Genomic DNA, 16,546 nt, shown 5'->3' with positions numbered 1-16,546 from the left:
AATAATATATGTGTAATAATAAACGGGGTTAAATGTTCCCATGCTGTAGCAGGTGGATATGTTAATTATATCCCTTGTCAGGGTGCCTTATAATTAAGACTGAATACTAAATTCTGGGCTAGCACCATCTGGTAATATTGTAGCCTAACGTGTTTATCAACGACAATCCGTGCTTATCCGCCTTTACAGCATATAAATAAATAAAATAAATAAATAAAGTTTTGTGATCTTCTTGTGATTGTGAAATAAAGATCGCTTTCGATGTTATCTTTCTCAATTGAGTGCGAGCGCAATCGCAATCGCAATCGCAATCGCAATCGCAATCGCAGTCGCTGTCGCTGTCGCTGTCGCTGTCGCTGTCGCTGTCGCTGCCGCTGTCGCTGTTGCTGTCGCAGTCGCTGTCGCTGTCACAGTCGCAGTCCCAGTCTCTATCGCAATCGCAGTCGCAGTCGCTGTCGCAGTCGCAGTTACAGTCGCAATCGCAATCGCAATCGCAATCGCAGTCGCAATCGCTGTTACTGTCGCAGTCGCAGTCGCAATCGCAGTCGCAATCGCAGCCGCAGTCGCAGTCACTGTCACTGTCACTGTCGCTGTGGCGGTCGCGGTCGCGGTCGCTGTCGCTGTCTTTGCCGCTGTCGTTGTCGCAGTCGCTAACGCTGTCGCAGTCGCAGTCGCTGTCGCAGTCGCTGTCGCAGTCGCTGTCGCAATTATTCATATTCAATTATTCATTAGAAAAAGCGTACTCATTACATTGTATTGAAAGTCGACGCCAAACAAATGAGATTCGTAATTTTCGAAATTTTTATAAATAAAATAAATTTTGGCAGCAGTTGTTACCAACGTCATTGCCTGTCTAGCCAGACATAGTTGTCATGCGATTCTGTCAGGCTATCGAACATTGTCAATTTGTCAACACTAGACTCCCGACTGTCAGATTCACATGTAAAAATAGTGGGGTTATAAAAATACATACGAGGCATTTTTTTATTCCAACTTTCATTGAGCCGGTGACATATAAGAAGTATTCATAAAATGGTGAAAAAGAGGTCATTTGTGGCTGCTGAAACTCCGGTGCAGCATTTCAAATCAGTTGAAGTTATTGCTGAAGATGTAACTAATCACCCCCTATGTATGCACGGCCCAACATTGCTGTTTTCTAGTGAAAAGGGCCGTTTCTTCGCGTGTGCTTCTTGTAGAAACAAGAAGGATTGCACCGTGCATATTGATGAGGATGATTGGCAGAAAGAAGGCGTGAGGCAGAGAAATGAAAAGTACTACAAACTTATTCCGAAGTTGGATAAGGCAGCAGCATGGAATCATTTTAAAGAGGTTAGTTGTTTGTTTATTTATTCTTATACAAGTTAATTACTACAATAACACTGTTTTAAAGATATGAATAAATCAGTGGAACCTTATATCTTTCTAAATAAATAAGCAACAATAACGCATTTTATGGAGAAATAAAGAGAGATTTGGGTTAGTTTAAAATTCGTACTTTTTATTCCTTTTAATGTTTTTCAACTACAAGTTAGCCCTTGACTTTAATCTCACCTGATGGTAACTTTCAAAGTCAAAGTCAAATATTTCTTTATTCAAATAGGCACATAGATGGCACTTTTGATGCGTTATTATATACAAAATGTGTACATAGCAGTGAGTAGTGATGGCGATAACTGCAATCGTAAACTTAAAACTAAAGCTACAAGGGTTCCAATCGTGCCCTGGTCTAAGAAGAAGCCCACAACAAACTTAGCTGGGTGTTCTTTTTGTTATCACCATCTCACATTGTCATTAGAAAATATTTAAGAAGCAACCTGGTTAAAGCAATTGTTTACACCCAAGCTTTTTTATCGTTTACGTAATCCTTTATACTATAATAGGACTTTTCTATAAGCTTTCGCTTAGTACAAACTTTGAACTTCTTTAGTGACATCACTTTACTAACTAATAGTGCATACAAATAAACGGTTTCTTAGCTACATCATACCAGAATGCCAACTTGATTTGTTGCACACCTTTCTTATCAATGGGGTGGTTATATACACAGCCTTAGAGCTCCGCACCAGACCAGACCATAGATAACGGTTGAATCAAAATCCTAAAAGACCACAGTACTTACCACTGCTAGCGAGGATGTCAAAAAACAGAGTTGGGAGGGGCTATACTTTCATATTAAAAAACAATGAATTTTTGTCCTTTTGATGTTTATTAAACTAAACATAATATATTAAATCACTGGTTAATCTGTGTTCCCATTTAGTAAATCCTTTTATATCCTAGGTAAAATCGAGGCACCCGTCTGACAGGGCTTACTGCCACACATGCCAAGAACTATTCATAGTGTCCCAGAGCAGGAAGCATCTCAAAGACCACAGAATTGTTCTACAGCTAACGGATGAGCAACTTGCACACCCCACTACATTTTTACTGCCTCTTGAAAACGATCAGCAGGAGGCACAATATACATTCACTAAAAAATCTGCCAGCACTGTTCTTGGAATACTTAAGAATAACAAAATAAGGTAAGCCTTGCAGTGAAGCTACCCTAAGGATACAACTCTACAAAATAGAGTATTGATGTATGGTAAATCCTGATTTCTTCCGAACACAGTGAATAATTGCCTTAAAGACAATGCCTCTATGGGTTCATATTGATTTTGATGCTAGTCTAATGCCATGATATACCTGCTTGTGGAGGTGTACCCTTACTGTGGCATAGTTATGCTAATTTATTTATTTATTTATAATGGACAACCAACAGTAGATACATTATGACTTACAGTGAATGAATTAAAGTGTAAAAATTTATTCCTATAAATTATTTACGGTTAATATTTTTTATACCAATGCAACAAATGACTTTTAACTTGAGTTAGTAAATCTACTGTGCAGGATTTATCAATCATTTTAAGTACTTTCACAATGTTTTAAGTAGCTTTAACTTCTCAGTGTTGGTTGTTTCGTTTCGTTGAGCATTTTCCTTTCTTACTATGTAAATTCTATCTGTAAAAACTTGTAATTTGCAATACTTCATTACTTTATTTTCAATTTTTATTTTCTGTTATTAACTGTAAGTTTTCCTGTACATAAAATTATTAGTCTGTTAATGTAAATCTTTAAAGTATAAACATAAAATTATTTAAAGCTAAATAACAATAAATAATATAATTGAATCAATTATTGGGAAGTAAATCAAAAAATAAATTGGATTAAAATAATTAATATTGATGACTTGAAAATAATAAATAAAATTGAACTTCAAATTAACTAACTAAGAATGTCCAGTCCAAGGGCTATGGCTCAAGTATATTTTAAGTATCTGTTTGTGACTTAAGTTATAAGCAAAAATAAGTAAAAACGAAATCTTTGTAAACAGAATACATATGTAACTTGTGACAACATGCCCAAAGACATTTTCACTTCAAAATACTTACTAACTTAAGGACATATCATTTTTCCTAATATTATGCAGTGGTAAAACAACTTCAATAAACAGTTAGCTACATTTTGTTTGACTTGTGATAAGGAATGTTTTCACATAACTTTGTCAGGCACCTGTATTACCATTTCAGCAACATCCTATGCATTGGTACACCATCAATACATGAAGCAGTGCAAGAGAATCCAGATTTCGACTCCTTACTCCTGGATTATGACACTCGTTACCAGCAGTTCTACCCAAACAACAAGTTCCTGTGGTACAATATGTTTAATAACTACCTGTTCAATTTGAATGAGGATGAGAAAGTGTTGAAGAAATTTCTTAAAAGCACAAGGTAATATAAAATTCATACAAGTCAAAACACTTCAAAGAATATATGTAAGGAGTAAAACTCACGTATGTAGGTGTATATCAACATGGGTGAATAATTTTTTTAATATAATCTTGGACAATAAACTTTTTACGGCTGTATTTTTGTCGCAGCAATAAAACATTGAAAATATTCAGGAAAAGGTTATGGATAATTTTTTTTTAAAGTCAAAAAAGTCAAAAATATCTTTATTCAAGTAGGCCCACAGGTGGCACTTTTGATGCCACCTGTGGGTGGCACTTTTGATGTACATAAGAATTACACGGTAGTGAGATGATGGCGATAACCACATTCGTAAACTTAAAACTAAAGCTACGAGGGTTCCAAACGCGTCCCGGTCTAAGAAGAAGCCCACAACAAACTTATTTTTGTGTATTGGTAGAAATTATTAATTATATTGTTTTGATTTTAGGAACAAAGGTCTCGCCATAGTAATGGACCCACCATTTGGCGGTCGCGTGGAACCATTGATACAGACTATAAAAGAACTGTCCAATATGTACAACAAAATATGTGAAAGTGAAGACAAAATATTACCAGTGATCTGGGCATTTCCTTACTTCGCTGAACCTTATATTAAAAACATGTTACCGGAGATCAAAATGCATGACTATCAAGTAATAACTAATTACAGACATTCTTTAAAACTAAACAGATCATAGATTCTCTCTCTCAATACTTTTACATACTCATAGCCAATTTTATAGATTTTGTTTTTTTTATTCCTATGGGTGAAACTGTAAATAAATGAATTTGAATTTAATTAATTAATTAATTTCTACATTATAAATACATTCATAAACTTAAAACTAAAGCTAGAGTTCCAAACGTTGTCTTTAAAAAAAACGTAATTTTATAAACTTAATACACACATATTTGCAGTTTTGTTATGTACATTTAATGTTTTTAAATTTCTCCAGGTTGAATATCAAAACCACAAGAAATTCCAAAACAAAAAGGGCGGGCGGAAATTCGGGTCGCCAGTTCGTTTCTTCACAAACCTACCATTTTCTACCATTGACCTGTCAAACGACAGTAGTTATAAACTTTGCAATAAGTGCAAATATTGGGTGTCCACAACAAATGTACACTGCAACAAGTGTAAAGAGTGTACAAGTAAGAATGGAATGACTTATAAACATTGTCACGTGTGCAAGAGGTGTGTGAAACCAACATACAAACATTGTGAGACTTGCAGCAGGTGTTGCCAGGAGAAACACATATGTGGCATAGTTGTGGAGTCACAGGTAACTTATATTTTTATAAATACTTCAACTACTATTAATGCTATGGTAAAAACGAGATGTTTATGAGGTACTTTTGTCTTTCTTTTGTCGAGTATATGCTTCTACAATATTATTCCTAAGGTAATTTTTGCATTACCAATGCATAAGTTTAACAATGTTTTTAAGCTTATTTAAAAGCTGAGTAACAAGCGGATGCGAAAAAAGTAAACGATAAATATTGGAGAGAAGCAGACATTACTACTACTTACTAGTATTCCATGTTTTTTTTGAAAATTAAGCAAAATTTTCATTATACCTATTATATAATATGCATAATATGTCAAATTATTAGATCTTAATTGTATCTATTTATAAGAGGAAATTTAAGTTAAAATAAGTCAAGTAAATAAGGCTTGAATGTAAATGGCGATAAAGTATCTCCTTTTACATAAATAATGGAATAGAAAAAAAATATATATTAGTGTAGCCGGCAGAAGTCGTATCGTCCTACCCGGAAAAGCTAGGCCTCGTAAAATTTGATATACACGGTAACACATTGACAGCAGTGCCATGTAACTACCGAGTACCGGCTCCAATGTGGTCATAGGTATTTTTGGCGCCAAATCAAACTATTATCGACACCCTGAAATCACCTAGCATTATGAAATGTACTATAACGACCTGTTTAGACATTTTCGTTACATTCTACCTTTTGAACCCATCAGAGTCACTACTAATAAAAAGACAGCATTTTAAAAGGGTTTTTTGCCAAGTAGGCCTTTTGAAATAAAGGTATTGTCTTTACATTCTGTGTGTCCTTAGTCTTTAAGACGTTGTGACAAAGCTAAATCTGCTGTTTCGTTTAATTTGCGAAAATCTCTAAAAGTAGCAGTGAGATTGCATAAATCATCGCTTGAAAAACATTTAAACGAACTAACAACTTCTGATAGTTTCAACCGCGATCGAAACTACGTAAAGCCACTAGTATGGAATAATTTTGAGCCAAATGTGTCGATTTTAGAATTAAATGAAATGGTACATTATGTTACTAAAAATAAAATAACTTCCACAGAAGATTAAAGGTAATTGTTTTGAAGTGTTAGGTAAATGAACCATTCCATAGACTCCAAGATTGAACTTACTGTTAAGGCAAATTCTCATTCCTAATGGTCCCAAGAGCGAAACCCGACGAATCCTCTTTGCTTGTATTTTTTCAGTGCTGCAACCATACAAAGATAAGAAGTATTTTTGCAATAAAATATGTGGCGAAAAATACTAAAAATAAATCAATAATAAAATACTCATCCACCTGTGCGAACCTTTAGGCAATCTACTATGCTACCGCAGTAGCTACGCCACAGCAGTCAGAAATAAATTATCTTTACCATTTCAGTCTTGCTACAACTGCAATGAAAAAGGACACAAGAAGTCAGAATGCCCACAGAAAGATGGTAGTAGCGCAAATAAAAAACGCAAGTCAAATTAAATGTTTGTTTAATAAATAACAAATAATACAGTACAGTTTCGTTTTATTCATAAAAAATCACTCTTAAACATTTTAAATCATAATATTTGATGACACACATCTCAATCACATTGATACAAATAATGAAACCAATCAAAAAATGCTATAAAATTAAATTAAATTTAGAAATCCTTCTTGCTTACTGTTGGAATCTTGATTTTATTTAAAGATTGCTGAAAAAAAAAAAAAAATACAATTGGATTGAAATCATTAATAAATAGGGAAATTAAGCACATTAAGTCTATCCAAATTTTTATTAACTCCTAAATAATATATATTTTACTTTTTTTACACAACCAATTCTGGAACCAGTGCAATTAAAATAAATAAATAACCAGGTTATGCCACTAAGTTATGGTAAAGCTTAAATTTTATAAATAAAATGCTATTCAGAGTAAGTTCCCAACTCACTTGTGGTTGATCTTGTTGAGCAAAGCCTGCGTGGCAGAGTACCGTGTCTCCACCAGCATGGCCTGCTGCAGCCAGGCATTGCGCACTTCCACCCAGCGGGACGTGTGCTGGCTTAACAGTTGTTCTTTGCTTGGGGGAGGGGCTTCAAGCTGCGAAAACAATATACATAAATAAATAGAAAACAAAGAAAGTACTAATACACAAACTTATACTCAAAACTAAAGTAATTTTGATCAGAAAACAAAAACTGTAGACCAGTTCCAGTCATTATTGTTTAAAAAGATAAACAGTAAAAAAACCAAGTCATTTCCATTATCCTCAGATCAACCATTGAGGAATGGTTTTGTATGTGGATTTTTCTTTGTTAAATAGAAAACCAACAGCTGTTAATTCAAAATAGTTTATGGTTGACTTTAAACTAAAAACAGGCTTTCATAGATAAATTTGATATAAAGTTTGCCTAATGTGCAATAGTTTATCTAAAAGGTTACAATGTACATATAAAATAAGTGAATTTATAAATTATAAAGTAAATATGGCATAATAAACAACTATTATTCAGTTTTTAAGTCTCCTAGGAAACCCTATGAGGCTCGTAAAATTGTATTGGCTGGTGAAATTGTATTTGTACTTACATAATTCAAATTGATACTGTCTTTGCATACTTTCTGCCGAGGAAGCAAGCTTGGTATCCGAGATATGACTGGCCCTTCTGGACCTGGCAGGTCTATGCTCTCTTCTGGTGCAGGTTCTTGTTGTTTTCTGGAACTAAAGAATATAAAACAATTTATATAAATGTAAAACTCTGCTGTATTTTTCTCTTTATTAGTGAATCACTAATGTTATAAGGAAGAGATTGGAATATAATTTGCCAGTGTAATGAGTATTTTGTTTAAGAAAAATTTTGTGTATTATAATTAAAACTCTACTTGATATATCTTTTGGTAATTTGAATAATAAAATAACTTTCAATAATAAAACAAGAAAAATAAAATTTATAAACTATGTTTATAAATATTATAATTTATAACTAAAATCAAGGACCTCGAACAAAATAACATACTTTATTTCAATAAAATATGCAAGTATTATAAATTAAAAAAAAGGTTTGTTGGTTAGTCTTTTTTTCATGCAGCAAAAAGAGCAACTGATGAATTGAAGAGTGAAAATGATTAACAATTTTGACAAGCAGTTTTCTGTTGTTCTTACCTAATATCACTGTAGGTAGCCTTAGGCTGATTAGCAATCCAAGCTCTGCAAATGGGATAAAGTGGGGATTCCTCGTTAAACTGTGAGAGATCTACACTCCTATCAAATAGTTTTAGAACATAAGACTGGCGTAGTGGAGATTTCCGGCGCCTTGCTGGTTTTTCTTCCTCTTCTGAAGACGGCTCCCTCTGATCTTGACTAAGGTATCTGTAGAACATTTATTTATGAGTATTGTTTAAAGATAAAATTAAAACTACAACAGAAAAGAAACAGTCAATTTTGCTAAAGAGCAAAATTAACCTAAGCTGGTGACTGGATTTTTAAGGTCTTAATTTTACTTTTATATAAATAAGAGATCTTCTTAGCAATCAGACCAGGTCACCATTTCGAAAACACCTGATTTAGTACAACCTGCATTGAAGCAGTTTTGTGAAAGCTGTATTTCTTCTTTCCATGAGAGAGACTGAGTACCCTGATGGTAATGTTTTATTTGCACAACAAATAATTACAAAATAAGTACAAGTAGGGTAACTAAAGCTAGAAATTCCAAATGCATCATGGTTGGTTAGACCCTAAGTTTATTGTCGGCTTCTTAGAAAAAACCTACACAACTAAGCAGCTTTTTTCTTTTGATATAGTCATTGTCAGTCAATTAATTATAGTTATGCAGTTAGAGAATATCTGTAATAGTAAAAAATTAAACATACATAGTAGTTGTCAGCTTTTCCCGTTTGGCAGGTATATAGTCTGAAGAAGCATCTGATTCTTCAGCTGCAGGTTCCATCATTTCCATCAAGGCACCTTTGAGGCGGCCGCGGGCTGTTGTAACTTCATTATCTTTTTTAATAAGAAGAACAGAGTAGTGTATTTATTACATGCCTAATGAAACAGATAAATTAGTTCAGTGAGATGATCCTACTAAATAGTTTACTTTGGAGTATGATTCTAGCTGGTACATTTGGTGGGAATACGAAAAATGCACAGTTTTCTACATTTTCTGGATTCTGTTAAATACTCACCAACATTTGGTTCCTCGGAAGCCTTGGTGTTAGGTTTTACTTTGGAACCCTTTTTGGGTGTAAACAATCTTCTTCGTTTTGATAGAGGCATAGTTGTATTTTTTGTAATGAATAATGCTACTAAACAATCTACAATTATAAATAAACAAAAATCTAACAAATTTCAGTCCGAAACAACAACAAGTATGTAGGGTAATTTATGTTCGATTTTTTGAATCATAGACCCACGACTCCAGACGAATAATCCACAATAATTATGATCATAGACTATAGATGTTACCCCGGATAGTAAGGATACAAACATTAAATGGATGCCGGCTAGAAACAAACAGGACCAGCTAAATAAAACAGAAGCTTCATCAGATAAATATGATTGAATAGTATTATTACCTCCGAAGCAATTCAATGTTTTGGTATATCCAAATTTTAGTGCAAATGTTAATCGAAACAAACCATGTTCTATTCACAGACAAATTTAGGAAGCGTTCCCCGGCGTTCCCTTTGCTATTGACAGTTTCGAAATGTCAGTAGTGTCAAATTGTCAAAGCGAAATGGTGATACGAAAATAGCACTGCCGAAATCAACGCGGTTGTTTGAGTTTCTTGAAAGTTAACTTATTTTATTAAAAAAACAGACGCTCCTGTCCACTGCCCATGAGAGACAATGGCGACTTCTGCATATGAACATGACGCTGACGGTGAGCAACTATAATGTGGTGTTTGTGTACACATAACTACAAATCAATATGTCAATATTTATATTAAATTTTGCATTGCACATACTGTGTATGATTAATGAGTATAGTTGAGTTTTCTTTTAACTTAAATGGGGATCGTTTACATTACATCGACGTGAAAGTTGAATGAACGTATAAAAATTCATGTCCATAATTATTTTCGTGTGTATACATACCAGCGAGTATTGTAGAAAGTTTTAATAAACTATTAATAGATGCGCAATTGCACTCCATACATGAACTAATTACGAAACCGGTTCTTTTTACTTTAGAAATTAAATATAAAAAGTATTATAAATAAATTAAAATGTTATCAAACCTAAAATTTCTCATTATATTCGTCTAAAATAAAAGGTACTAACTACAAAGGTACTAAATTAAAGATATGGTACTCAATAGATGTCAGTTGATAAGCAGGCGTTTAAAATATCATAAAAAGGTCAGCAGTTGGGGTGCATGTACTTAAAATCTTAACTAATAGAAAGAGTTGAGAATTTTTTTTTGTGTTGTTACACTATAAATATATAAATAAGATAAACTCTGAAACGATTCTCTGATAATAAGATAAACTCTGAAACGATTGAACCAATTTTATTGATTCTTTCACCATAGTATTGATTATGTATGAATAAAATGTTTCTACATATTTAATGTATACATAATACTAGTGTTTTTGAAAATATTTTATGATTTTGATTTATCCACACTGACCAAAAAAATTTTTAACTAAATAGAGATAAGCCACATTTTTTTTATTATAATGTGGCATGGTATACTAATTCTTACAAAAAATAAAAAAGTTTTTATTGTCAAGATTATCTTCTGCAGATTAACCTTATTTGGTACCATTGTTTATGAGATATTAATAACTCTAAATTACAGATGAGGGGGGTTGTTTGCTGTCTATTTATATATGTGTTATTGTAAATTTTGTAGGTGGTAAATTTATACCTGCAACCCAACGACCCGACGGCTCTTGGAGAAAACCTAGACGTATAAAAGATGGTTATGTGCCACAAGAAGAGGTCCCCTTATACGAGAGTAAAGGCAAGCAGTTCAAAGCCAAGCAGAACACCGGCCTTCCGGTCGGTCTTACTAGTGAAATAGCGGAGGAAATTAAGAAATCTAAAAAAGGCACTTTCCAGCCTATACCAGGCATGATAATTAATGTTGAGAAGAAGAAAAAGAAAAAGAAGACAGGTAATTTAATGAGCAGTATAGAATGGTACATTGTTGTTATTGAGACCAGTATAATTATAAAAAATGTAATCATTTACATTAATAAAACTATTAAAATATCCTGCACTATTGTTTACCCCTTTTTATGTGAACTTGTAACTAAATAAACAGTAGTGGGCCATTTACCCACTTGGTTGGTCTGAAACCGTCCGTTGTATGTGTGCCAGCAAAAAAAGCATATATGTACATCTAAAGGAAATTGAAATAATTGTCTTTTTTATGGGTTGTTTCTATGTCTATTATATGTTCTATGTTGTATGTTTATTTAGTTACATCATAATATCTTACTTAAATATATGTTCTACCACCTAACATTACCTATAGCATTTTCTCATATGCCTTTGGTTGCCTGGAAGAGATCTCTATATAGCAGTTAGGCCACCAAATGGTACCTTCTACCTAATTGTACTATTGTACCAACTACTATTGTACTATTGTACCTACTATTGTATCTCTTTGAATTTTCTCTGTGGTGTACAATGAATGTCTGTTCATCCATTCATTCATACTTTTTTGTTCTATAGCTGTAGAAGAAGCAGCCGATAAACTTGGAAAATGTGAAATAATAGAGCCAACATTCACTAGTCCATCACCAGCACCTAATGCAATATCAACACAGTCAGATCCAGTTAAAAGGTTAAAAAACTTGAAAAAGAAATTAAGAGAAATTGAGGTGCTGGAAGAAAAAATTAAATCGGGAACCGTCAAAAATCCAGATAAAGAGCAAAAAGAGAAGATCTCAAAGAAAAATGACATAATTAAAGAAATAGACACAATAGAAACGAGTAGCGAGTGACCTAAGTGAAAATGATTACTGTCTAAAATATATTATCAAAGATCAATTTTTCAAGAATTGCATAATGAATTTGCCTTGCGTGAATGTCCAGCAAGATTTGAGCATTGAGGAATTTACATTTTATTTACACCTAATATTTCTGTATTTTATTCACTTTCCTCATTCCTCTTGATATAGATAAAAAAAGTGGCAAAATGGAATGAATTTTAGAAATTTTTTGAATATTTTATTAATGCTTCATGCCAAATATAATATAAAAATCAACTTGTTGCATTCATAAAATAAAAAAAATGTAGGTAATGTAGTATGCATTAAGTTTAATGACTTAAAAATATTTTTTTCACACACATTGATGCCCAGGGATTCATCAGGTACAGCATCTGTAATTAAATTGTTTAAATTAATTATTGAAATTGTAATATTATAATTTTTATAAGTGTTTTTTACGTACACTTTGAGGAAATATCAATTTTGTATACATTTTAAGATGCATATAAAATTTACAGAACCAACAGCAACTATTTGAACCTGTGATTCTCTGACAATCGTAGCCTGAGTGCTTTGTCAATGTCAATTTGTCAATGTAACACCAGCTATCTCATTGCCAAATTCCATCAAGATTGATGCAGCTATTAAACACTGTTGCAGTTTAGTAACAGTAAGAGCTTAGGAGATAAATTGGTAGGGATACATGCCCTGCAAAGGATTGCTCAGTTCATAGGCGATGGTATTCCACTTTCCATCCATCCCGTTTGACGACCTCCCTGGTGCAACGGTGAGCGCTGTGAATTAAATTGGGAGGTCCCGGGTTCGATTCCCGGCAGGCGTAATTTGGGAATTTATAATATCCTCTGTTGCGATGTCACGTAGAAACAGGTAAGCATGCTACCATCTTAGACTACATCATCACTTACGCCAGGTGAGATTAGCTAACTTGTAGTGGTATAATAAAAAATCTGCCTGGTCCGTGAAATAGACACGCATTAGTACAAATATAAATACTTACATTAAAAACCCTTTATATAAACTCATTTCTCGCTCTCTGCCTAGCGTAATTACCCAAGCACGCTAGAATACCAATAACAGCGATCCCAACACCAAGAACTGTAGCCAAAAAGTCTCCGAAGTCATAGCTGTGCGCTGCTTCTACTCTGCTGATGGCTATCATCGAAAATATCAGAACAAATACTTGAAAAAACATTTTTGCGTATTAAAATAATTGTAGATTACTATTTACGTGTTAGGTTCTAAAGTTTGTTTTGTTCACAGACTTCAATTCAATTCAATTCTTGTTTATGGCTTTTGTCTGTGCCAACTGGGCACAAGGTACTTCGCCAATGTCTTGTAGATGAAGAAGGCACGAAGGAGATTGATCGGTGAAACTAATGAAAAGTTAATTTTGAATTTGTACCAAGAAATAGTTGTTATTAGCTAGTTAGCTCTTTAACCTAAGGCAGCACAGACAACACATGCATATATATCTAACACGGATATTTTTTGTACATTACACTTTAATTTTATTACTTACTATATATTTACATAAAAATCTACAATAAGGACTGAAAACAAACATTAAAAAACATTTAACACTCAAAGGACGGGGGACTTTGGGAGGAAGAACGTCATAGAGGGGATAGGTAAGTTTGGGACAGTTAAAAATAATATGAGTTATAGTGCCCTCATCCAAGCCACACTCACAGATGGAGTTGTCCCTTATCCGGAGTTTGGCCAGATGTACAGGTGTGCTAGCATGACCAAGACGCAATCGGGAAATTGTGGATGAAGTCCAGCGATTTGTACTCCGAGAGTGACAAAACCAGGGTTGTCTTGGTATGTTTTGTTGGATGGTAGCGTAAAACTTACCCTTAACCAATTTGGAATCATTCCAAAAAATTTTCCAGGCTGTTTCCATATATGTTTTGGCAAGAGTACATAGGTCATGCGATGAATTTTTAAAATGATCTAGAGAACCTGACTCAACAGCTGTTTTGGCACATGAGTCACCAGTCTCGTTTCCTGGAATACCTGAGTGGCTTGGAATCCAAACCAGTAAGATGAATAGTCCTTTTTGATTGCAAGAGAGCAGAGCCTTCCGGATTTTTAAGATAATGGGAAATCGTGATTTGCTGCGAAAGGGGTTTTCTTTAATAGACATTAAACAGCTTAAAGAGTCAGTCAGAATAACCGTCTGTTGTACGTTATGGGACAGTGCAAACAGGATTGCTTCCAAAAGAGCAATGGCCTCTCCGGTAAACACAGAAGACTCGGGAGGGCATTTAAATTTTAAAACAATTCTGTAAACAGGAACCCAACATGCAGCACCAACACAACCTTCTGGAGACAGCTTTGAAGCATCAGTATATATAATAAGATGATTTGACCAATTTTGACTAATATGCTTTTGTAGTTTGATATTGGTATCTGGGGATCCTTTACTCAGACCTAGATCTGTGATGATGGAAGGGTTGTATATTAATGCTTTAAATGGGGTTGAATATAGTGGGTTGATTGTGAAAGATGTCAGGGGATTAGGAAGGCTGGTATACTTTAGGAAACTATCTAGCAAGTAGGAAGACGAGTTACGGGAGCAAGGTGCGTGTGATAGTTGGCTTAGTCGGTGCCAAAGAGGATGGGATGACAGCTGTAACATCTTGCTGATAAAGCGGTCACATAGATATTGTCGACGGATGGATAGAGGAGGGTCAACGCATTCTACCTGCAAAGCATTAGTGGGGGAGGATTTCATTGCACCTAGAATAATTCTAAGGCATCTATACTGAATTTTATTTAACTTTTCAGCAGCTGATTTATTAAAAGGCTCTAAAACAAACATACAGTAATCCATGTGGCTACGTACTAAGGCATTATATAATAATTTTAAAGTATAGGGGTGAGCACCCCACCAAACTCCCGCTATTGCTCGTAGTACATTGATGCCTTTTTCACATTTTTTGATAATGTGTTCAGAATGAGCAATTCCATTCAGTCGTGTGTCTAAATAAACACCTAAAAATTTAGCTTTAACTGCAAGGTTGATTGCTTGACCTTCAAATGAGATGTTGAGGTTCGGGAGGTATCTCTTCCTTGTAAATACCACTGCCTGACATTTGCCCACTGATAGGGACAAGCCATGGTCAGACAGCCACTGGCCTAGATAATACAAAGCAGAATTGATACGACAGGATACTTCCTCTATACTGCCTGAGCTGTGATAGAGGACAATATCATCAGCATATTGTAAAATGGTACAAAAACTAGAAACAGACAATTCGAGGTCGTGGGTATATATGCTATAGAGCAGAGGACTGAGAACAGAGCCTTGAGGGAGGCCTTTCCAGATTAATCTGGGGGGAAGAGAATTATTCTGATGCTTTACCAGAACATATCTGCAAAACAGCAGATTACATATGAAATGAACCATCCTCGAGGGAAGTTCACAGACTTGAGACTAGGACTATCATTAATCATTGACGTTTCGTTCACAGATCTTTGTACCTACATAGTTTTTTTTAAATCCCATTGTCTCAGACATATTCATCATGTCATGTCAGTATCTAATCTTTAATCTGTGGTATGAGGTATCTCTACGTTATTCACTGATTCAACGAGACTCACTTTTTCTCAAAAAAAGACAAAATCTTGTATGCTTTGTCTGATTTCATCATATCGACCCATTACCTGCCCACTACAGGGCGGTTCTCCCACAATGAGAAGGGGTCAGAAGCTTAGTCCAGCCCAGTGCAGATTGGTGGACTCCACATCCCTTTGAGAACATTATGTAGAACTCTCAGGCATGCATGCATCCTCACTGTCAAAGCAAGTGATATTTTGAAAACGCACATAACTTAGTAAAATTAGAAGTGCGTGGTGGTATACAAAATCGGCCACCTGAAAGTGAAGTCGAGCTCCTTCCCACTGCGCTATCATCGCTTTCTTATCTAATAAAGGATAATAATTCAACACTTGATAAGGTTGCCTGGATGCAAGCCGCTCTGCTTTCATCTCTCTTTCACAAGATAGAACAAAGATTGTTAAATTGTAAAACGATGTTGGAAAAAAGCAACTGCTGAGTTTCTTGCCGGCTTTTTCTTGGTAGAATCTGCCTACTTGAAATAAATGAAATTTGAATTTCATAATTTTGACAGTTCATGATCTCGGAACATCTAGACGGGATCTAAACATCTTTTCTATAATAATATAAATGTAGGAAATCTTCTTGGGAAAAGGATAAAAAATTATCTTCTACCACAGCTTTATTCTTCTACAACTCTCGGGACTGCCGCACAAGTGGAAATAATATCCAAATAATATTTGTGTAATAATTAACTTCTCCTATTCCATGTTTCCGTGCTTTAGCAGGTGGACACGTTAATTATGATATCCCTTGTCAGGGGATATGATTATTGTCTCCTGTCTAGCCAGCAGGATTAAAAAGTGCAGAATTCATAATAAGGTGAACTAAAACAAATTGTTAAGAATAAAAATTCATTTAATTTTACGGACCACTATTAATTTCAACAAATTAATTTCTTCGATTTGCTCTTTATGCAAGTGCAGGTTTTCTAAGGACGAT

The 16,546-nt window shown here is 34.4% G+C and overlaps 3 protein-coding genes across 6 annotated transcripts; 2 read left to right on the top strand and 1 right to left on the bottom strand.

Annotated features, from left to right (window-relative positions):
- Window positions 1-897: 897 nt before the first annotated feature.
- LOC120628587 (rRNA N6-adenosine-methyltransferase ZCCHC4) lies at window positions 898-6,557 on the top strand. Its single transcript, XM_039897028.1, has 6 exons — window positions 898-1,329; window positions 2,281-2,522; window positions 3,573-3,776; window positions 4,225-4,429; window positions 4,733-5,059; window positions 6,432-6,557. Exons 1-6 carry the CDS (start codon window positions 1,033-1,035, stop codon window positions 6,522-6,524), a joined length of 1,368 nt encoding a protein of 455 aa, XP_039752962.1. The 5' UTR covers window positions 898-1,032; the 3' UTR covers window positions 6,525-6,557.
- Window positions 6,558-6,611: 54 nt separating this feature from the next.
- On the bottom strand, window positions 6,612-9,444 carry LOC120628589 (protein lin-37 homolog). Of its 4 annotated transcripts, none has more exons than XM_039897032.1 (6): window positions 9,203-9,444; window positions 8,891-9,002; window positions 8,184-8,390; window positions 7,610-7,742; window positions 6,975-7,123; window positions 6,612-6,736 (listed from the first exon to the last, which is right to left on the bottom strand). In XM_039897032.1, exons 1-6 carry the CDS (start codon window positions 9,291-9,293, stop codon window positions 6,727-6,729), a joined length of 702 nt encoding a protein of 233 aa, XP_039752966.1. In that variant the 5' UTR covers window positions 9,294-9,444; the 3' UTR covers window positions 6,612-6,726. The 4 variants fall into 4 exon arrangements, with proteins under 4 accessions (XP_039752966.1, XP_039752965.1, XP_039752964.1 ...); XM_039897031.1 differs by having other exon boundaries at window positions 6,613-6,736; window positions 8,891-9,011; window positions 9,203-9,443; XM_039897030.1 differs by having other exon boundaries at window positions 6,613-6,736; window positions 8,891-9,020; window positions 9,203-9,442.
- A 268-nt stretch (window positions 9,445-9,712) lies between these two features.
- On the top strand, window positions 9,713-12,109 carry LOC120628591 (partner of Y14 and mago). Its single transcript, XM_039897034.1, has 3 exons — window positions 9,713-9,899; window positions 10,875-11,138; window positions 11,702-12,109. Exons 1-3 carry the CDS (start codon window positions 9,866-9,868, stop codon window positions 11,971-11,973), a joined length of 570 nt encoding a protein of 189 aa, XP_039752968.1. The 5' UTR covers window positions 9,713-9,865; the 3' UTR covers window positions 11,974-12,109.
- Window positions 12,110-16,546: the final 4,437 nt, after the last annotated feature.

Source organism: Pararge aegeria, chromosome 13 (assembly GCF_905163445.1).
Source record: "Pararge aegeria chromosome 13, ilParAegt1.1, whole genome shotgun sequence".
In the NCBI taxonomy this organism is placed as follows: domain Eukaryota; kingdom Metazoa; phylum Arthropoda; class Insecta; order Lepidoptera; family Nymphalidae; genus Pararge; species Pararge aegeria.
Note: the sequence above shows the minus strand (reverse complement) of the source record. Positions and strands in the feature narration are given on the sequence as shown.

Bases quoted from the DNA above. Each gene is read 5' to 3' on its own strand.
- LOC120628589 (XM_039897030.1), bottom strand. From the start codon at position 9,293: ATGCCTCTATCAAAACGAAGAAGATTGTTTACACCCAAAAAGGGTTCC. The intron at 7,743-8,183 runs GTAAGAACAACA...TATATTCTTTAG, and splicing joins GCTACCTACAGTGATATTAG to TTCCAGAAAACAACAAGAAC. The intron at 7,124-7,609 runs GTAAGTACAAAT...TTGTTTTCGCAG, and splicing joins ACAGTATCAATTTGAATTAT to CTTGAAGCCCCTCCCCCAAG.
- LOC120628591 (XM_039897034.1), top strand. From the start codon at position 9,866: ATGGCGACTTCTGCATATGAACATGACGCTGACG. The intron at 9,900-10,874 runs GTGAGCAACTAT...TAAATTTTGTAG, and splicing joins ATATGAACATGACGCTGACG to GTGGTAAATTTATACCTGCA. The intron at 11,139-11,701 runs GTAATTTAATGA...TTTGTTCTATAG, and splicing joins GAAAAAGAAAAAGAAGACAG to CTGTAGAAGAAGCAGCCGAT.
- LOC120628587 (XM_039897028.1), top strand. From the start codon at position 1,033: ATGGTGAAAAAGAGGTCATTTGTGGCTGCTGAAACTCCGGTGCAGCAT. The intron at 4,430-4,732 runs GTAATAACTAAT...AAATTTCTCCAG, and splicing joins TCAAAATGCATGACTATCAA to GTTGAATATCAAAACCACAA. The intron at 5,060-6,431 runs GTAACTTATATT...TTACCATTTCAG, and splicing joins GCATAGTTGTGGAGTCACAG to TCTTGCTACAACTGCAATGA.